We start from the raw sequence: 18,575 nt of genomic DNA on the forward strand, positions 1-18,575 counted from the left end.
CTCCTTAAATTAATTAATAAATTCAGTGTACCTCCAATCATAATCCCAAAAGGATATTTTTGATAAGCTGATTCTAGAGCTCTGTTAGAAAATATATGAAAATGTTAAGAGGATATATCCCTTAACTCAACAATTCAATATCAGGGATTTATCTAATATATATATATATATATATATATATATATATATAAAATCACATAGACTTATTCATCACATATACACATACATATTGCACATATGTGAAAAGATATATGTACAAGGATATTCACTGTAACATTGTGGTAACAATAGAGAAGAAACCACCTTAAAATTCATTAGCAAGGGACTAGTTAAATGACATATTTATGTAAATTAAAAACTACACAGCCTTTTACAAATGTTAAGTAGACCTGTAAGTATTGATGCAGATTCTACATCATTGCAGAACAATCTCCAAAATCTATTGTTAGTGAAAAGCATGGTGCACAACAGTGTCTACAGTCTGTTTCCATTTGTTAAAAAAAAAAAGAGGGATGATATGTGCGCACACACACACGTATAGTCACAAAATATCTCTGGTAGGCTACATAAGAAACTGGTAAGAGTGGTGACATCTGAAGTACTGGGGTCGGGAGTAAGAAAGAAACTCATTATTCACTGCATACTCTTGTATTGTTTGAATTTCTTCTATCATATGCACATACTGTCCTTTCAAAATACATTTTTCTTGCCTTTTTGAGGCCATGTTTATTGTTTTACTCAGTATGAGTGTCAGCAGAATCCTAGGTTCACTCTTAATCATTGCATTTTTTTTATTTATTGTTTTGCATAATGAAAGTTTTCATTTTATTAAAAAATGAAATAACGTAAAAAGGTATACAGTGAAGTCTCCTTCCCACTTGTGACTCTCATCTCCCCAGTTCTCTCCCACCATAGATAACTATTATCAGTTGCTTATAAAACTTACCAGTTTCTTTTTTTTTTTTTCAAAGATTTTATTTTTCCTTTTTCTCCTCAAAGCCCCCCAGTACATAGTTGTATATTTTTAGTTGTAGGTCCTTCTAGTTGTGGCATGTGGGATGCCGCCTCAACATGGCCTGATGAGCGGTGTCATGTCGGTGCCCAGGATCCGAACTGGCAAAACCCTGGGCCACTGAAGGGGAGCGCGCAAACTTAACCACTCCGCCACAGGGCCAGCCCCAACTTACCAGTTTGTCTACGCATATACAAGCAAATACAAATCTATATTCTTCTCTTCATCCTTTGTCCTTTTTCAAAAAGATAGTTTAGTATTATATAAACAATTCTGCACACCTTGCCATTTCCACTTAGTAAAACACCTTAGAACCAAAATCATAAGCCACAAAAGAAAAATAGTCTGGGAGCCAGCCCCGTGGCCGAGTGGTTAAGTTTGTGCACTCCGCTTTGGCAGCCCAGGGTTTCACCGGTTTGGATTCTGGGCGCCGACATGGCACTGCTCATCAGGCCATGTTGAGGCGGCGTCCCACATAGCACAACCAGAGGGACCTACAACAAGAATATAAAACTATGTACTGGAGGCTTTGGGGAGAAGAGGAAAAATTTTTTAAAAATTTTAAGAAAAATAGTCTGGACATCTTCAAAATTACTCATGTTTCAAAGGACACCATCAAGAAAGTGAACAGAGAACCCACAGAAGGGAGAAAATTTTTGTAAATTGTGTATCTGAGATAAGGGACTTGTATCTAGAATATATAAAGAAATCTTAAAACTCAATAACAAAAAGACAACCCAATTAAAAAAATGGGCAAAGGATCTGACAGACATTATTCCAATGAAGACATACAAATGGCAAATAAGCATATGAAACAGTACTCAACATCATTAGCCACTGGGGAAATGCAAAGCAAAACCATAAGGAGATACCACTTCCTACCCACGAGGATGGACATAATCAAAAAGACAGATGATAAGAATTGGTGAGGGGCCGGCGCAGTGGTGCAGCAGTTAAGTGCCCACGTTCTGCTTCGGTGGCCCGGGGTTCACCACTTCAGATCCCAGGTGCAGACATGGCACCGCTTGGCAAGCCATGCTGTGGCAGGCGTCCCACATATAAAGTAGAGAAAGATGGGAATGGATGTTAGCTCAGGGCCAGTCTTCCTCAGCAAAATAAAAAGTAAAAAGAATTGGTGAGGATGCGGAGAAACTGGAACCCTCATACACTGTTGGTGGGAATGTAAAGTTGGGCAGATGCTTTGGAAAACAGTCTGGCACTTCCTCAAAAGGTTAATATAGAGTTACCATATGACCCAGCAATTCCATTCCTAGGTATCTACCCAACAGAAATGAAAACACATGTCCACCCAAAAACTTGCACACAAATGTTCATAGCAGCACTATTCCTAAGAGCCAAAAGGCAGAAACAACCCAATGTCCATCAACCGATGAGTGAATAAATAAATGTGCTATATCCATACAATGGAATATTATTTGGGCATAAAAAGGAATGAAGGACTGATACATGCTATAGCACGGAAAAACCTTGAAAACATCATGCTAAGTGAAAGAAGCCAGATGCACAGAACCACATGTTGTATCACTTAACTTGTATGAAATGCACACAATAGGCAAATAGACACACACAGAAAGTAGATTAGTGGTTGCCTAGGGCCAGGGGGTTGGGGAAAAATGGGAAGTGACTGGTGAGAGGTGCAGAATTTCTTTTTGAAGCGATGAAAATGTTCTGGAATTAGACAGTGGTGATGGCTGCACAAGTATGAGAACATACCAAAAACCATTGAATGGATGAATTTTATGATATGTGTATTATATCTCAATAAAGCTGTCATTAAAAAATAATATTTCTTAGAGATCTTTCCACATCAGTATATAAAGAACATCTTCATTCCTTTTTACAGCAGCACAGTATTCCACTGTAGGAATGTAGCACAGTTGATTTAACCAGTTCCCCACAGATGGACTTTTAGGATATTTCACTGTTTGCTGTTATACTGCAATAAATAACTTTGTAGGTATGTAATTTTACATGTGTGTCAGTATATTTGTAGGATACAGCCTCAGGAATGGAACTACTGGGTCAAACGGTTTATACACATTTATAATTTTAATCTATATTGCTAAATTTCCTTCTATAGGGATAGTACCAATTTACACTCCACACAGCAATTTTTTAGAGTTCATGTTTCCTCATAGTATCACCAACAGTGCATTATCAAACTTTTGAACTTTGACCAGTCTGAGATGTAAAAAGTGGTTATCTCAGGGTACTCTTAATTTGCATTTCCATTATAACGGAAGACACTGAGCATCTTTTCATGATTCATAAACACATTTATAATATTTTTTTCATATCTTCTGTTCATCTTTCTTTTGGGCTGTTGTTCTTATTGATCTCCAGGAGTTTGTTATAAATTAAGGGAAAAAGTCTTTGTCTGTAATATAAACTGCATATTTTTTTCCAGTTTGTATGTTGTCTCTTGTCTTTGCTTTTAGTGCTTGTTATCACGCAAGTTATTGATTTTTTAACTGTTTTACTGAGATGTAATTCACATCCCATACAGCTCACCCATTTATACAGTTCAGTGATTTTTAGTATATTCAGAGTTGGGCATCCGTCATAACAATCAATTTTGGAATATTTTCATTAATCCAAGAAGACATCATGCACCCCTTAGCAGTCACTCCCCATTTCTCCCCAAACTCCTCACCCTCAGCCCTAGACAACCACAAATCTACTTTCTGTCTGTAGAGATTTGCCTAGTACGGACATTTCCTACAAATGGAATCATACAACATGTGGCCTTTTGTGTCTGGCTTCTGGATACCAGTCCCTTTTCAGATAAATGATTTGCACATATTTTCTCCCATTCTGTGGGTTGTCTTTTCACTTTCCTGTTTTTTTTTTAGGAAGATTAGCCCTGAGCTAACATCTGTGCCCATCTTACTCTACTTTATATGTGGGACACCTACTACAGTGTGGCTTGCCGAGTGGTGCCATGTCCGCACCCGGGATCCAAACCAGCAAACTCCAGGCCGCTGAAGCGGAACATGCGCACTTAACCACTGCGCCACTGGGCCAGCTCCTTATCGTTTCACTTTATTGATGGTATCATTTGCAGCACCAAAGTTTTTTTTAACTTGGATGATGTCCAATTATACACACACACACACATATATTTATATATATATTTTGCTGTTGTTTGGGTTTTTGACATTACATCTAAGAAGGCTTTTGCCTAACCCAAGGTCACAAAGATTTACTCCTATGTTTTACCTCTTACATTTAGTTCTATGATCCATTTTGAATTCATTTCTGTGTATGGTGTAATAAACGGAGAAGCTATTTTACATGCAACCAAATTTAACAACCTTTTATTATATGGCTTCTGAATTTTCATAGTTAGAAAGGGCTTCTGCACTCCGCAACTAAAGAGAAATTCTGTGATTTCCTAGGGTACATTTATGGTTTCCCTTCTTCACATTTAAATCTCCGACTCCTTCGTAATTTATCCTGGTATACAGTGTGAGACATAGATCCAACTTTTCTGATTTTTGCCATGACCACCCAGTTGTTCACCACCATTTATTGAATACTCTGAGGTGCCACCTTTACCAAAAATTCAAAAACATGTTTAAATAGTATAATAAAAATAAAAATACAGGACAACTGGAAGAGTGAATGTGTAAGCAGAGACAAGGAAATAAGCCTGTGAAAACTCATGGGTCTCAATGATTTTATTTTGGGTAGAAGAAGCTCTTTGACAACTTTCTCAATTTTTTTCCGTGGTTACCGGTCTGTTTAGGGTTACTATATCTTTTGGAATTAATATTAGCCATTTGCATTTTCCCAGAAAATCACCCATCTAGGTCTTCAAATGTATTGTGAAGGAGTTGTAGAAAAGTACTTTCTTATAATTTTTTTAAAATTTCTTAATCTGTAGTTATGCTCTTTTTCTCATTTAAGACTTCATATTTTTTTTTTTTTTTTTTTTTTTAGATTTTTTATTTTTTCCTTTTTCTCCCCAAAAGCCCCCCGGTACATAGTTGTGTATTCTTCATTGTGGGTTCTTCTAGTTGTGGCATGTGGGACGCTGCCTCAGCGTGGTCTGATGAGCAGTGTCATGTCCGCGCCCAGGATTCGAACCAACGAAACACTGGGCCGCCTGCAGCGGAGCGCGGGAACTTAACCACTCGGCCACGGGGCCAGCCCCTAAGACTTCATATTTTTATGTTTTATTCCTTTATATCCTTGATTAAGTTTATTTATTTTATTTTCTTCTTTCAATAACCCTTCTTGTTTATCTGTCAAGTCTACAGGTTTTTTGCTTTGTAGTTCATTAATGTCTGGATTTTTTAATGCTACTGATGTCTTCCTTCAGTTTCCTTTAGGTTTATTGTTCTTCTTCTGGCTCACTGACTGGAAAGCTCAATTCATTTACGTTTAATTCTCTCTTGTTTCATCCAGGTATATCATCTGTACTTTACAGCCACCTATGTTGTCTGAATATTACAGAGAAATTGTATTACTTGTGTAAAAAGAAAAAGAGAAAGAGAAATTACAAGAAAACATTTCAAAAATCAAAATAGGGGCCAGCCCGGTGGTGCAGCAGTTAAGTGCGCACGTTCCACTTTGACAGCCCGGGGTTCGCCGGTTCGGATCCCGGGTGCGGACATGGCACCACTTGGCACGCCATGCTGTGGTAGGCATCCCACATATAAAGCAGAGGAAGAGGGGCATGGATGTTAGCTCAGGGCCAGTCTTCCCCAGTGAAAAGAGGAGGATTGGCAGCAGTTAGTTCAGGGTTAATCTTCCTTAAAAAAAAAAAATCAAAGTAATTGACCAGTGCCAGAACTAGAGTGAAGCAAGAGGCATCCACCTTGGATGCAAACTTTAAGAGTGTGCCAAAAAACTCAGTAAACAAGACAAATAATATTTTGATGCAGTATTTTGGAAAATCAAATTGGAAAACTATGGCCTGAAGGCTGGCTTCCTGCTTTTATAAATAAACTTTTATCGGACCCAGGGCCAGGATTAGGCTAAGGTGAGTGAGACAGGGTTTAGAAGGACAGGAGTGCATTTCACTGTTTTAAAAATCTTAATATTTTTTCATCATGGACTTTTTGGAGTAATTTTGATTTTTGAAAATACTACATTAAAAATGTATCTTGATTACTGAGATTTGGGGCACTCTCAAATTTTACACCCAAAGTGAGTTGCTTTACCAGCCTCACCTGAGACCTGGCCCTATAATTGACTCTTGATGATAGTATAATGACTTTTTTCTGTTTCTTTACACGTCTCTGCATTTTCCAAATTCTGCACAACAAGCATGGTTTACTTTGATCATCAAGAAAAAATAATTTGAAAAAGAAGTCAAGACTTACTCAACGACATTCCTTGTGGTTTCACCCTGAGGCTTGCAGGAAACAAAAACTAGTGTGCGGATGGCCCTGCAGTTTCGAATGGCTTGAATCACCCGGTGATCTGAAGGAAGAAACACATTGCTGTTGTTATAATTAAACTATCATGGTCTGGGTTATCACAAACTCCCAACTGACCAGAACTCAGTATTGGTTAGGAATACATGAGAAGCAAGTTCAGAGCAAGCCCACTGGGAGCACTCTTAGCATGGTGTGCGAAGGAGGCACTAAAGCTGGTGGACATCATGGGAACACCCAACTAGCTCTGTAGCAAGAAAGCTATTCATCCTTACGCAGTCCTGCTCGGGCTGGGTTCACCACAGCAACAATTAACTGCCCATCTTCCTTTGACTTCAGTAGCTGCGGCAAAATCTTCTCTGCTCGACCAGTGTGGAATTCACAGTTGGTGATGCCTGCAGAAGAGAGACTCACGTGACCCTTACGGAAAACTCCAGCCCAGCAGTGGCAGGTGGGGAGCTTTACAGAAATGTATAGAAGCCAGGGCTCTGTCATCTTCCCTTTGGATCTAGCATACCTCTGAATAACAATGAAAGAAATGCTTTTGGATCTGCGTCATTTTTTCCGTGCTTTCCCTTGCAATATCTCCATAGGCCTTTCAGCTTGAAAGACTAGACAATATTATTGTACAACTTAGTGACTCACACAGCACATAAGTTCTATACCAAAGAGAGAACCCTGACTTTTACTCAAGTGCTCTTTCTGCTATAATGGAGGTTGTGTGTCTACATCAGGAGTTGTCTGGAGGTAAGGTTGAGGGGACAAGGAGATCTGTTTCATATATTGTCATCTGGCATAAGATTTTGTTCAAAGAAAAGGTCCTGTTGCTAAAAAAAGGTTTGAAATCTATTGTATTATGTTAGGATGCCTCATGAGTCTAATGTCAAGAAGGCTCTTCTTCTATATTATCCAAAGTTTTGTCAAGTTCCCTTCCTATCAAGCTAGGCTTGTTCCTTCCCTTGGGCTCTTATTCTGGATAGAAAAAAAGACTAGCTATTGGGACCTCTTCAGAAAACCATCAGGACCCAACTCTGACCACTCCAGAACATCCTCCCTTCCTGCCCAGAGGTCATGGAAACAGTAGCTTCCCTTTCCCATACAACCATTTCCATAGCACAGAAACAAGCGCAGCTCTTCATTTCTCCCCAGACTGTGAGCAGTGTACCATTGAAGGCTGCAGTCCACCTGGCATCCTCCACTGCCTGCTCCACCAACTCAATCCCAAGGACCTGGGAGGTATACTGAGCCAGAGACAGGCCAATCACACCTAGGGAAGTAAGAGAGAATAAGAGGAGGGTTAACCAATGAGGTTATGCCTGTACCACAACCACTACCTTCCCATTTCAGCTGCAAGGGCCCCAGGGCCTGGGTGGATGGGGTTTGGGAACTAAGCAGCATATAGATTCTGCCCTGGGCTGCCACTTGCCAGTTCCACAGCAGATGTCAAGGAGGATGGTGTTAGAGTTCACTCCACTCAGCTCCCCCACGGTCTGATACAGCATCTCTGCACCAGAAGTGTTAATCTGGAAAAAGGCATCTGGAGAGATGCGGATCTTCAAGCCCAAGAGATCTTCAAAGATGTGGGGTTCCCCAAATAGGAGTTGGTAAGGGGATTGCTGATGACTGCAACGAGTCATAGTGCTGGAGAAGAATAAAAGAAGAAAGTATCTTGTAATGGCAGTCCACTCTATCTCTAGTAGATGGTTGGAGTAGGAGGTCCCAGCATCTCAGCTAGAAGATACAGCCTCCATGGCACGGCCCTGAGAGCTCTGTAGGAGGTCCCCTCTCAGGGAATGGAAGCATAAGCAGACACTCTCATTTACAGCTTGGGTTCCCAGACCTGGCTGGTGTACAAGGTCTAGTACCACTTAGCCCAGATCCTCTGCAATCAGCAGCCCTACCTCAGTAACCCACAACCCAGACAACAGCAAGCCATCAGCCTCTTGCTTGCTGTTTGGCTGTCCCAGATTTACCTTTCCTGGAAGTAAAGTGATGTCAAGTCACAGACTGCTCCTGGCCCTTTGGTGAAAAACTCCTTTACAGTCTCCTTCTGAACACAGAGCTCCTCCTGCCCAGACCACAAAATCAGGAGTCAAGCAAAGACTCACCTCTCATCAATTTTCTCTCCAAGCTCTACAGTAATCAGGCCTGCAGAAGTCAGACAAGAAGGCACATTTCTCAAATCCTATTATAAATAACACAACACAAAGCAATATTCTTTTTTTTTTTTTTTTTTTTTTTTTTTTTTAAAGATTTTATTTTTTTTCCTTTTTCTCCCCAAAGCCCCCCGGTACATAGTTGCATATTCTTCGTTGTGGGTCCTTCTAGTTGTGGCATGTGGGACGCTGCCTCAGCGTGGTTTGATGAGCAGTGCCATGTCCGCGCCCAGGATTCGAACCAACGAAACACTGGGCCGCCTGCAGCGGAGCGCGCGAACTTAACCACTCGGCCACGGGGCCAGCCCCAACAAAGCAATATTCTATAGGACAAAAAGATAAGCTATTTTCACCTCTCAGTAGAAGCATTGCTTTGCTTATCGGCTTTTGACAAATCCTATACGACAGACATGACACTTTCTCTAGTTTGAGCCTCTTTAATAGTTCTCTAAAGAAAGTGTGCAAGTTATTCTTGTTGTAAACAAGGGGCTAAACTAAGCTTTTGTCCCATCATGAACAAGCAATAACCTTTTAATTCCCTTCATACTTCACTTCAAACATCCCAACCACCCATGCAAACACCACATCAGAGGACATGAGTCCTAGGAGAAAGGAAAGAGAGGGCACGGAAGAGAATGAGCATGGTAACTAACTCCTGTCTTCGAGTTCAGAACATCTAAAATTCTTACATCACTACAGAGAGCCTAACCATTAGCTTTACACAAGGATCTATCGCAATAAACTATGTTGGAGCTGTAGAGTGAAAAGGCCAGGAATCAATGACCAGGGTTCAAACCCCAGCTTGGCTGTTTACTTGCTGTTTGACCTTGGGTACTTCTCTGCTTCCATTTGCTCATCTATGAAATGAGGGTGACAATACCTCTCCTCTTGCCTAGTTCACAAGTTGGTAGAAATGATCACCTACGTGTAGTAATGTTTTAATATGAGAATGTTTGAAAGCTCTAAGCGCATTAGAAATGTAAAGTATTATTTGGGTTAAGGAATTCTGACTATATGCTAGTCTCTATTGAATTGGCTTTCAGATTCAATACAGCACTTACTATCTTCCATGGGCAAAGTTCTTGTGCAAATACTTAGGGCCTCACATGATAATTAACAGTCTCTGGTTTGATTACGCCAACAGCACAGTTAGAGTATCCTTGCCATCTCCTCCTCCTCACTCCCAACCCCTCTTCCTGACCCACACAAATATTCTGTGGATGTGTCGTTTCTGCTATATGCCCTTAGACTTCCACAAACCAACTGCAGCATAGAAACAGTAAAGGCTGAGACAGAAGCGTCCCCTTATCATGCTGTGAGTCTCACCTGTGTTAATTTCTGGGGATGGAAAGTGATGATGGCCATTGTGTGCCCTTGGCTATTGGTGCGGACTGTGAGCTCACGCCAGTATCCACCTTCATGAAACAGAAGGCAGGGCTCCAATGGGGACTGTCGAAGGAATACTTCGTAGTACTAGGAAGAAAACAGTATTATTACACAGGCAAAGCTAACAAGTTCCACAGCTGATTACTCATGCTGGGTCACTGTTATGGGCTGAATTGTATCCCTCCCAAATTCATATGTTGAAGCCTTAACCACCCCCCCAGTACCTCAGAATGTGACTGTACTTGGAGACAAAGTCTTTAAAGAGATGATAAGTTAAAATGAGGTCCTTAGAGTAGGCCCTAATCCAATCTGACTGGCGTCCTTATTTTTTGAGGAAGATTAGCCCTGAGCTAACCTCTGCCACCAATCCTCCTCTTTTTGCTGAGCAAGACTGGCCCTGAGCTAACATCCATGCCCATCTTCCTCTGCTTTATACATGGGATGCCTACCACAGCATGGCTTGCCAAGCAGTGCCATGTCTGCACCCGGGATCTGAACCAGCGAACCCCGGGCCGCCGAAGCGGAATGTGCAAACTTAACCGCTGCGCCACCGGGCCGGCCCCAGACTGGCATCCTTTTAAGGAAATGAAATTTGGACACACAGAGACACCACGGATGCACACATAGAGGAAAGATCACGTGAAGACACAGTGAGAAGATAGCTATCTACAAGCCAAAGAAAGAGGCCTCAGAAGAAACCAAACTTGTCATATCATTTTTTTTAAAGATTTTATTTTTCCTTTTTCTCCCCAAAGCCCCCTGGGACATAGTTGTATATTTTTAGTTGTGGGTCCTTCTAGTTGTGGCATGTGGGATGCTGCCTCAGCATGGCTTGAGGAGCACTGCCAAGTCCGCGCCCAGGATCCGAACTGGCAAAAACCTGGGCCGCCAAAGCGGAGGGAGAGAACTTAACCACTCAGCCACGGGGCTGGCCCCAAACTTGCCATATCTTGATCTTGGACGTCTAGCCTCCCGAACTGTGAGAAAATAAATTTCTGTTGTTTAAGCCATCCAGTCCATGGTACTTTATTTATGGCAGTCCTAGCAGACTAACTACAGATTTTGGTACCAAGAAGTGAGATGCTGATGTAACAAATAACTAAAAATATGAAAGGGGCTTTGGAACTAGGAATGGGTAGAGGCTGGAAGAGTTTTGAGGTGCATGTTAGAAAAAAAAGCCTAGATTGCCTTGAAGATATTGTTGATAGGATTAAGGATGTTAAAGGTGATTCTGGTGAGATCTCAGAAAGAAATGAGGTGCCTATTATTAGAAACTGGAGAAAAGTCAATTTTTGTTATGATGTGGCAAGGAACTTGGATATTTACCTGAGGAGACTTCTAAGTAAAGTGTTGAAGGTGTGGCCTGGTTTCTTCTTGCTGCATATAGTAAAACGCAAGAGGAGAGAGATACATTGAAGAAGGAACTGTTAAGCAAAAAGGCACCAGAACTTGAAGATTTGGAAAAATCTCAGCCAGTCCATATAACAAAACATGAAAGCAAACTCAGCAGATAACACAAAGGTTATGGCTGGATAATCCTTTTTTTTTTTGTTTTTTAGGAAGATTAGCCCTGAGCTAAGATCTGCTGCCAATCCTCCTTTTTTTTCGCTGAGGAAGACTGGCCCTGAGCTAATATCCGTGCCCATCTTCCTCTACTTTATACATGGGATGCCTACCACAGCATAGCTTGCCAAGTGGTGCCATGTCCGCACCTGGGATCCTAACCAGCAAACTCCAGGCCACCAAAGAACTGTGTGCACTTAAAGGCAGTGCCACCGGGCAGGCCCCAGGATAATCTTTTTGATAAAGAAATTATAGGTGTGACTCACGGATCTAATCAGCCATCTGGGTAGAAGCCAGGAATAGAGATGGGGTTCTATCAGCAGAAATACTGTCAGCTTAGATTAAAAGCAACAGATACAAGATGAAATGAAGCAAGCAAGGCTATTGGACTTCTGGGATTCCACAGGACTGTGAACAGGTGTTATCCTTCAAGAAAAGGGAAAGAGAACTCCAAAGGTGATTCAGAGCTCAACAGGGCTGCTGCTGCCACTGCAGGCCCAGAGGGGCCAGGCCCCAGGCTGGGGGAGGTGGGGGCAAGGCTGTCTCCTTGGTTTCAGTGGGCCAGGCTGCCTACGCCCAGGGCCTCGGGGGTGGGGCTGCCACCCCAGTGGGCCCACCACACTGGGAGGCTGGAAGGACAGAGCGTCGAGCCATCGAGCCTTAAAATCTAACGGAAATTGCCCTGCTAGGTTTCAGACTCACTCGGGACCTGTGATACTTTTTCTTCTTTCCGATTTCTCCTTTTTGGAATGGGAATGTCTAGCCTATGCCTGTCCAACCCTTGTATTTTGGAAGCGGATAACCTGTCTGCTTTCACAGGCTCACAGCTGGAGAGGAATTTTGCCTCAGGATGAATTATACCTTGAGTGCATCCATACTTGATTCACATGACATTTAGATGAGATTTGGGACTTAGAGTTGATGCTGGGATGAGTTAAGACTGTGGGGCTGTTGAGATGGGAGTGAATGTATTTTGGATGTGAGAAGAATATGAATTTGGGGGGTCCAGAGGGTAGAGTGTTCTGGGCTGAGTTGAGTCCCCCTAAAATTCCTATGTTGAAGTCCTAACCCCTAGTACCTCAGAATGGGACTATTTGGAAATAGGGCCTTTAAAGAGGTGATTGAGTTAAAATGAGGCCTTTAGGGTGGGCCCTAATCCAATCTGACTGGTGCCCTTATTAGAGGAAATTCAGATACATGAGAGACACCAGGGATGCACTCACGCACAGAGGAAAGACCATGTAAGGACACGGTGAGAAGATGGCCGTATCCAGCCAAGATGAGAAGCCTCAGAAGAAACCAAGCCTACTGACACCCTGATCTTGGCCTTCTAGCCTCCAGACTGTGAGGAAATAAATTTCTGCCGCCCAGTCTGTGGCATTTTGTCTGTGGCAGCCCTAGGCTATATAGTACTAATCTAATGACACCACTGTCATATATGTGGCCCATCCTTGAGAGAAACATCATTATATGGCACATGACTGTATAAGAAACATGATCCCTGTCCTGTGACCTGACAGACGGATACTATGCATTGTATTCCACACAATAAGCTCCATGAAGGCTTAGAGTTGTATCCTTAGTCTGGCACATAACAGGTGCTTGATGATTACTGCTGAAAGAAAGGTATGAATGAATGAACAGGAAAGGTATTTTATTTGTATGAAGAATCTCAGATTATTCTATATATAATACAGAATACAATAATCTATTTCTGGGAATTCCTCCTGACAGCACCTCCTAATATACTACTAAGCTGATATGATTCCATTCTTTCTTATAACTTCCTAATGTAAGCCCATCATTTCTCTATTTCTTCATATAACCAGATGCCAACTACACCACAGCTTAGTTAGATCCTTCATTTCCTCCTGGTGAATACAAGTCAAATGCAATCCTGATTTAGTTGTTGAAATACCAAAAATCCTTAAAGCCAAACTTTTCAAACACAAGCCAGTTGCTATCACAACAGGACACACTGTCTGATTTACCAGGTTCTTTTGTTTTTATAATACACGTGTTCTAGGTCCACCGTGTTTTCAAAAAATCCAAAATTACACGTGGAAGGGGGAGTTATACCAAAAAAAAAAAAAAAACAGTGCTGCCCGAGAGGGTAAAATCAATTAAGGCTGCACTTGATCAATTCTGCTATAATTTCATATAAATGCAATACAAGATATGCTTAACTATACTGAACATACTTTTCAAATTTTGAGGTTGGTGATTTAAAGAAAGACTAGTTCAACTGTTGTTTACTGGCTGGTTGGAAAGGAATGTATTTTGGAAGCAAGATTCAAATGTCATTGAGGTCCTGGAAGGACGGGAAGTTGAAAAATTGAGTCTGACCTAGTAGATAATGAGTAAGTAAACATGAAATACACACTCTCTACTGTATGAGCCTCTTCATTTATAAAACAGAGACTGAAACTCTTATTATATAGGAATCCCTAAGTATTAAGAGTGAAGGAGCGTGTAATCATATTGCAATATATAAATTTATCTAATCAACATGTTGCACACCTTAAACTTATACAGTGCTATATATCAATTATATTTCAATAAAAATAAATTTTAAAAAAAGAGCGAAGAAAGCTTCTGGTTAAAATAACAGAACATTCCTCCAAAAAATCCCACTAAAATGAAATAAAGGAATAAAAAAGACATAAGCTTATTTAAGCTCACTCCTCTGCCAATTCTCCCTTCTCCGTCTCCTGCACCATCATTTTCCTCCCTCACTACTGGATGAGTCCCATCACCCATCACTATATAAACATGCTCTTACTCTCCCACCTTTAAAAAGAAAGGGAACCTTCTTGACTCCTTTCCTCACCAGCCACTGTTCTATTTCTCTGCTCCTCTTTGTGGCAAAACTCTGCAAAAGAATTGCATGTATTCACTGCCTCCCATTCCTCTCCTTCTATTCACCTCTCCAATCGGGTCCCCACCACTCCACTCCACAGTTCACATTAAGGTCACCACTGATCTCCTTGCTACGCAGCTCAATGGTCAATTCTCAGTCCTCATCTCACTTGACCTATCAGCAGCATTTGGCACAGCCTCGGTTCACTGTTTTCATTTGTCTTCCGGGACCCCATACTCTCCTGGTCCTCTGACCTCACTGGCTGCTCCTTCTCAGTCTCCTTTACTGGCTCCCCTCTCCTCCCAGACCTCTTAAAATGGGAGTACCCCTGGGTAAGGTCCGTGTTCCTCTTCTCTTTCCTATCTACTCTCACTCCCTCAGTGATCTCTTCCAGTCTTGTGATTTTAAATAACAGCTACATGTCAACAACTCCCAGATTTCTAACTCCTAAGCCCCACACTAATATGTCCAACTACTGATTTAACATAGCCACTCAGATGTCTAATAGGTATCTCAAATGCACCATTCCAAAACTGAGCTACTAATCTCCCCTCCAAATCTGCTCTACCACAGTCTTTCCCATCTCAGTTGACAGTAATGCCATTGTTCCATTTGCTCCCCTCAAAAACCTAGAGGCATTTTTTACTCCTCCCTTTCTCTTATAGCTCTCATTTAATCCATCAGGAAATCCTGTTCTATCTTTGAGATATATCCACCTCCACTGCTACTACCACTGGTCTGTATCACCTCTCACCGGGACACTGCAACAGACTCCTAACTGGTCTCTCCTGCTTCTACCCTTCCCCCCACTAATCCATACACAATACAACAGCCAGAGTGATCCTGCTAAAAACCTCAATCATGGCATGACACTCCCCCCATCAAAACCTCCAATGGCTCAGAATAAAAGCCAAAGTCCTTACAATGACCCCTGAGGCACTACACGACCTGGCCCCCAGTAACCATCTTACCTCATCTACTCTTCTGGGCCTACTTTCACTTCCTCCAAAAAGCCTGCCACACTCCCATCTAAGGGCCTTTGCCATGGCCGTTCTCTTTCTTAGAATGCTCTTGCCTCAGACCTCTGCATGGCTCACACCATCACTTCCTTTAAGTCTTAATTCTAAGGTTTCTCAAACTCGGCATTATTGAGATTTGGGGCCAGATAATTCTCTGTTGTGGGGGGCTGTCCTGTACACCATAGGATGCTTAACAGCATCCCTGTCCTTCACCCACTAGATAGATGCCAGTAGCACAGTCCAACCATGCCCCAGTGGTGACAACCAAAACTGTCTCCAGACATTGCCAAATGTCCCCTGCAGGGCAAAACTGCCTCCAGTTGAGAACCACAGCTTTATTCAAATATCACCTTCTCAACGAAGCCTACCTTGACCCCACTTAAAATTACAACCTACATTTCCCCCAACCCTAGAACTTCTTATCCTCCTTATCCTGCTCTATTTTTCCCATGGCACTTGTCTTAGTCCAACTGGGCTGCTATAACAAAAATACCATAAACTGGGTGGCTTATAAACAGAAAATTTGTTTCTCACAGTTCTGGAGGCTGGGAAGTCCAAGATCAAGATGCCAGCAGATTCGGTGTCTTGCGAAAGCCTGCTTCCTCATTGATGGCCATCTTTCCACTTTAACCTCACATGGCAGAAGGGATAAACTAGCTCTCTGGGGTCCCTTTTATAAGGGCACTAATCCTAATCATGAGGGGGCTCCACCCTCATAACCTAATCACCTCCCAAAGGCCCCACTTCCTGACACTATCACCTTGGGGGTTAGGATCTCAATATATCAAATTTGGGGACAAACATTCAGACCATAGCTGCACTTATCACCTTCTGACATACCATATAATTCACCTTTTTTTAATCTGTCTCCCCCTACTCCACTAAAATGTAAGTTCCACAAGGGAAGGCCTATTTTCTTCCTCCTTATATCCTAAGCACTAGGATAATGCCTGGCACTTGTAGGTACTCAATAGTACTTGTTGAATGAATAAATGAAAGAAAGAACTAAGATCATAGAAGAGAACACAACAACAGCAAACTCAATGAAGTCGTAGAAGATGGAAAGCAGATTAGAGTGACAACTGACTTAGGAAGATAAAAGCAGCTACACCTGGACTGCCTCCAAATGGGGACCTGATGAGATGTAAGGCCTGACATAACCCTGGGAAGACTCAAACTTGAAGGTGCAAGGTAGTGCAGGAGGCAGAGATGAAGTAAAGTACAGGGCCTGGTGGAAAGTCTGAAGACAAAACTGGTAAGCATCCTCATCCTACCAAGAATGTCCATCTTCCTCTAGCAGGAGACTGGAGATTTTTTTCTCAGGAGAAAATGACTCACAAAAGCTCTGAATTTAGAGATACCAGGCACAGCAGTAGTGATGGAGGGGTAGAAACAGAAAGATTCTATGTAAATCTGCATTCTTAATGGTGGAAACCCACCCCTGCTTTCCACATCCCAATTCTAGAAGGCCAGAAGCCAGCAAGGAAACTTGGAGATGATTCTCTCAAGAAACTGAATAGCCCCAGAGAAAAGCTGTCTCAAGATAGACACATGAGGGACCCCCCCCTACACAATCACCAGCAGTGAAGCAGCAAGAATCAACAAACCCACTCAAGCTGAACTGCCAATCAGTTTTTTAAGGCCTCATTCTTTTTTTTTAAAGATTGGCACCTGGGCTAACAACTGTTGCCAATTTTCCTTTTTTTTTTAAGGATTGGCACCTGGGCTAACTGTTGCCAATTTTTTTTTTTTCTGCTTTATCTCCCCACACCCCCCCTGTACACAGTTGTACATCCTAGTTGCAGGTCCTTCTAGTTGTGGGATGTGGGACGCCGCCTCAATGTGGCCTGACGAGCAGTGCCATGTCTATGCCCAGGATCTGAACCCTGGGCCGCCGCAGCGGAGTGCGCGAACTTAACCACTCGGCCACGAAGCCTGCCCCAAGGCCTCACTCTTAAATAGGAACAGTCAGCCGAGTAACACCAGCTGTTTGATTAAAGCCTCCATGGTGAAAGACAATGCCCAAAACAAACAGGAAAAAATTCCTGAAGGAAACAAGCAATTCAAAGAACAGAAATATATATATTTCTATTTATACATATATATACTACATTACTAAATTATATAACTAATTAAAAAAACCAAGCTGTTCAACAAAAGGAACAATCAGAGAACAAGAAATATCTTTTGAGGGCTGGCCCCGTGGCCAAGTGGTAAAGTTCACGCACTCCGCTTTGGCAGCCCAGGGTTTCACTGGTTCAGATCCTGGGCACGGACCTAGTATTACTCATCAAGCCATGCTGAGGCAGCGTCCAACACAGCACAACCAGAAGGACAGAAGGACCTACGACTAGAATACACAACTATGTACTGGGGGGCTTTGGGGAGGAGAAGAAGAAGAAGAAAAAAAGGAAGATTGGCAACAGATGTTAGCTCAGGTGCCAATCTTTAAAAAAAAAGAAAGAAATATCTTTTGAAAATTAAAGGTATGATAGTAGAAAAAAAATTCTATAAAGACATTGGTATTTATGTCAAGAAAATTCCACAAAAAGGAGAACAAAAAGGCAAAGAGATGGAAAACAGGAGACAAACGAGTAACAGATTATAGAATCAATCCATGAAGTCCAAAATCCACATAATAACAGGTATAGAGAGAATAAAGAATACGAAGGGAAGGAGGTAAGAAATAAGGTGGGAAAACTTCCCACATCTGAAAGTATTCGTTGCCAGATTGACAAGGTTTAGAAAGTATCCACCACAATGAATAAAGACAAAAGCCACACATGGTCATGAAGTTTCAAGGATCTAGAGATTCCCTAAAAGCTTCTAGAGAAAAAAAGAGGGGGGAGACTGTCTACAAAGGATCAGGACTGAAGGTAGCGTTTAGATTTGTACAACAACATCGGCGGCCAGATGACAAGGAAACCATGTCTTCAAATTTATAGAAGCAAATGATTCAAACCTAGAATTTGAAATCTAGAAGAAGTCTCAGTCATGTGTCAGGAAAGAAAAAAGACATTTATAGATATGCAAAGACTAAAACTTTACCTCCTAGGCACCCTTCCTCGGGAAGCTAATGGAGGTCGTACTCCAGCCACTGAGGGTGTCTTCCAGAAAAAGGAAGACAGAGGATCTAAGAAACAGGGGAGACAAGATGAGAGAGCAGCAAAAGGA

At 41.9% G+C, this 18,575-nt stretch overlaps 1 protein-coding gene across 19 annotated transcripts in view; it reads right to left on the reverse strand.

Annotated features, from left to right (window-relative positions):
- Positions 1 to 18,575, reverse strand: part of TRMT2B (tRNA methyltransferase 2 homolog B) — a 137,044-nt gene that overhangs the window by 102,867 nt on the left and 15,602 nt on the right. For 13 of the 19 annotated variants that reach the window (XR_011536053.1, XR_011536055.1, XR_011536054.1 and 10 more), the window contains 6 exons: positions 9,900 to 10,046; positions 8,391 to 8,485; positions 7,844 to 8,058; positions 7,583 to 7,684; positions 6,693 to 6,812; positions 6,364 to 6,463 (listed from right to left, as the gene is read on the reverse strand). Coding sequence is in view for 16 of the 19 variants with exons in the window: in XM_070605225.1 (XP_070461326.1) it covers positions 6,364 to 6,463; positions 6,693 to 6,812; positions 7,583 to 7,684; positions 7,844 to 8,058; positions 8,391 to 8,485; positions 9,900 to 10,046 (779 nt within the window). In the remaining 3 variants the exon portion in view is untranslated. Of the gene's footprint in view, positions 1 to 5,227; positions 5,479 to 6,363; positions 6,464 to 6,692; positions 6,813 to 7,582; positions 7,685 to 7,843; positions 8,059 to 8,390; positions 8,486 to 9,899; positions 10,047 to 18,575 lie in introns of those variants that run through there. The other 6 variants (XM_070605221.1, XM_070605230.1, XM_070605229.1 and 3 more) reach the window with 1 other exon arrangement.

Source organism: Equus przewalskii, chromosome X (assembly GCF_037783145.1).
Source record: "Equus przewalskii isolate Varuska chromosome X, EquPr2, whole genome shotgun sequence".
NCBI lineage: Eukaryota > Metazoa > Chordata > Mammalia > Perissodactyla > Equidae > Equus > Equus przewalskii.